Source organism: Atta colombica, unplaced genomic scaffold (genome assembly GCF_001594045.1).
Source record: "Atta colombica isolate Treedump-2 unplaced genomic scaffold, Acol1.0 scaffold228, whole genome shotgun sequence".
In the NCBI taxonomy this organism is placed as follows: domain Eukaryota; kingdom Metazoa; phylum Arthropoda; class Insecta; order Hymenoptera; family Formicidae; genus Atta; species Atta colombica.
In genome coordinates this window covers 1,000,625-1,003,681 of record NW_017259325.1, presented here as the reverse complement: position 1 = coordinate 1,003,681, position 3,057 = coordinate 1,000,625, and the positions used below count along the sequence as shown (strand labels likewise).

General features: G+C 31.5%; 2 protein-coding genes across 3 annotated transcripts in view; one reads left to right on the top strand and one right to left on the bottom strand.

The window, feature by feature from the left end:
- The window catches only part of LOC108688218, a 4,744-nt gene extending 2,877 nt beyond the window's left edge, over positions 1 to 1,867 (top strand). The window contains exons 3-5 of the mRNA XM_018194382.1: positions 32 to 339; positions 984 to 1,220; positions 1,310 to 1,867. Coding sequence (XP_018049871.1) covers positions 32 to 339; positions 984 to 1,220; positions 1,310 to 1,780 — 1,016 coding nt within the window. The 3' untranslated portion in view covers positions 1,781 to 1,867. The remainder of the gene's footprint in view (positions 1 to 31; positions 340 to 983; positions 1,221 to 1,309) is intronic.
- Positions 1,636 to 3,057, bottom strand: part of LOC108688263 (UPF0687 protein C20orf27) — a 2,312-nt gene continuing 890 nt past the window's right edge. Inside the window, exons 4-5 of one of the 2 annotated variants that reach the window (XR_001931783.1) lie at positions 2,585 to 3,025; positions 1,636 to 1,751 (exon numbers count right to left, since the gene is read on the bottom strand). Coding sequence is in view for 1 of the 2 variants with exons in the window: in XM_018194446.1 (XP_018049935.1) it covers positions 2,827 to 3,025 (199 nt within the window). In the remaining variant the exon portion in view is untranslated. Of the gene's footprint in view, positions 1,752 to 2,328; positions 3,026 to 3,057 lie in introns of those variants that run through there. The other variant, XM_018194446.1, reaches the window with a different exon arrangement.

Sequence of the window (3,057 nt, the reverse complement as noted above, 5' to 3'; positions counted from 1 at the left end):
ATGTATATATATATATATACTATATATAAAGTCAGGTGCGGAAAATCGCTGATTGACATTTCAAATAATTTTTTGACAGAATCCTTATTACAAAATCGATCGTCCTTTTTATATGGTCGAAGACCGGCTGGAACTGTGCCCGTCTATGCTCTCGTGAAAAATTGCATTTCCAAAGACATACGGCTACGTGCAGCAAAAAATATGCCGATGCTGAAAACGTCCTTGCTGGAACGAAATGCTTTTACGTTGATCCAGGATCCAGGATTTTTGGCTCAACGACAGACGAACAGTGTCAGTGATCTAAGAGCACAAATTATATCGCAAGAACAAATACGACAGGTAAAATATGCGAAAATAGGCAAGAACTCAGTAAACACCAACTAAAAGTAATATAACAACGTTACAATTTTACACTCTGAAAAAATTTGGCTAAAATTGAATTGAAATTATTTCACGTTTTGAAACATTTCAACAAAATTGCTAAAAATTTCACTGAAAGTAAATTTTTCAGTTAACATATTGAAAAATTACTGAAATTAAACTGAAATTTCTCTAAAATTTTACTGAAAATGAATTTTTTAATTAAAATTCACTGAAATTAAATTAAAATTTTTTCTGCTGAAATTTTGTTGAAGTGATTTTAAAACGTGGAATAATTTCAGTGAAATTTTTTCACCAAGGTAATGTAACACACTTGTTATATTACATCTATATTATTGAGTATGAAATTATAACATTGATGTACGTTATACCTATCTTTTAGTTTATTGGGAATAAAACAACAAATATCTTTTTATAATTTTCGTAAATTTCAAAATGATTAAATGAAAATGATTAAATTTGTTAAATTTGCACACATTATTGCTTTTGTTATCCTTAATTATTATTTCCGAAAAAATATGAAATAATCCAAAAGAAATAATGATATAATTATCATTTCAATTCTAATTTCGTTCTCTTTTCTTTCATGCGATTTATTTCAGGCGGCAACAGTGCCGCGATTCGAAAAGGTAAGAGAAGAAAGTGGATGTCAAAAAGTGCACTTTCACGTGACCTATTGGATGTTCTATCCGTTTAGTGAAGGAAAAACGATTTGCGTATTGGATCTTGGATTTTTTGGCAGCTGGCCGATACCTACTATTGGTGGCGTGTGCATAGGTACGCTTAAAGAATATGGTAGTCACATTGGAGATTGGGAACATATGAGTCTTTATTTCAAGGTAAATTATTTTTAGCAATCCTTCAAATTTTTTATCCATTATCATCATTCACATGAACATGCCTATCTAAATAAGATGTCGTCATTTAGGACAACGAATATCCTCTGGCAATGTATGTATCAGCACACGATGCCGGTGCATTTTATCAGTATGATCCGCGAAATGGTACTTTCGTCTATGAGAGTCAAGAAACGAGAAAAGGTCTCTTCCAGAAGCCAACATTTCCTGAAAAGGTTTATACCGCTGATGATTCACATCCGATTTTATTTAGCGCACGCGGCTCTCACGGACTTTGGACAGCTCCGGGCAAACACAAGTTCGTTCGTGTACCTCGTCTATACGACGAGAGTGGATTTGGAACTGCCTGGCCAACATGGAAAAGATTGGAGTTGCTCTTGGAAGAGGATAATGAGCCTTTACCAGGTTGGATGACTTTTAAGGGCAAATGGGGTAATCCAAGCAGCAATTGTCATCCATTAGCAAGACTAGGTTTTAACATTTGCGAATTTGTAGACGGCCCAACTGGAATTCCTATGAAAAAATTCAATTTTCGATGTTAAGATTTACTATCGCTAAAGTCGATTAGGTAAAAAGACTGAGACGCGTCGTTTCGATTCGAATTTTAAAATGATTGTGATATATGGTATACAGACATATCCCATTTTAATTGCTCTAGGCAAATATTTTGTAAAAAGTATAAAATATGAAAAAATATTTTAGATGAAACAACAATTAAAAGAACGGTTCTGAGAGAGATGTATTTTGATGCCTTTTTTCTCTCCTTTAGATAAAAGCTTTAAAAAGATATGAAGTTGACTTCTGTTGAAGTCTTTTTTTTTAATGAAATTGTGTAATTTTTTTATACAATATGATTCTTCCAATTATTTTGCATATAAAAGTATTAATGTAGAAATATTAGAAAATTAATTAATTTATGAAATATTTTATGTTTTATTCCGATATATATATATATATATATATATATATATTGACATGAAATATTAATCACCTAAAAAAACTATCCACTTAGAAAAATCAAAATACATCTTCAAAATCATTTCTCTTTCATCATTTTTTTCTTATATATATCTTTTAAGATATTTGCCTGAGGTAATGATACTTGAACATTCTGTACACATAAGGTAAATTGATGCAATTTTAATGAGAATGCCAAAGATGGTTGACGATAATACAGGAGAGGACTTTACGTCTCAGTTTTTTCAAATTGATCTTCATGATCATAACTGAAAAGTAATTTAGTGCCACTGATGTTTATTTAACAGAAATTTCGTTGGAAATTAACATCGATATCGATTGATATAAAATGATAACAAAATAGAATTTGTTTAATATATAATGCGTACATAATAAGTGATAGAGAATAAGTGACATTGCTTTTGCAGACATTTTGCGCTTGATATATTTTTAAGAACAGTAGGCAAATTATCTTCTCTCGTGGAGCTTAGCCATTTACAATTGCAACGTTCGCTGTAGTCTGATTACAAGATCTTTTGGCTATGCTGAATTGTTCATTCATTTGAACTAGTATTCAGCACTTAAATGCTTAAATATTTATCAGCGAAAGACAGCTCGATAATAAGCAACATTATTCAGACATCTCATCTTCGTTGGTTCCTTCTACAGCAATACTGCGTATGCCATTTCTCAATAATGGTGTACCCTTGTCTTTAGCTAATACACGTGCATTCAGTACAATTTTTAATGGAGTACCTGATGGACAACACATCACTTCAACATTTTCTTTTAATATTTTCTCTTTATATGCCAACAGCTCAACTTTTAACCTGATAAAAGGTCAATCAATTATTTCATTAGC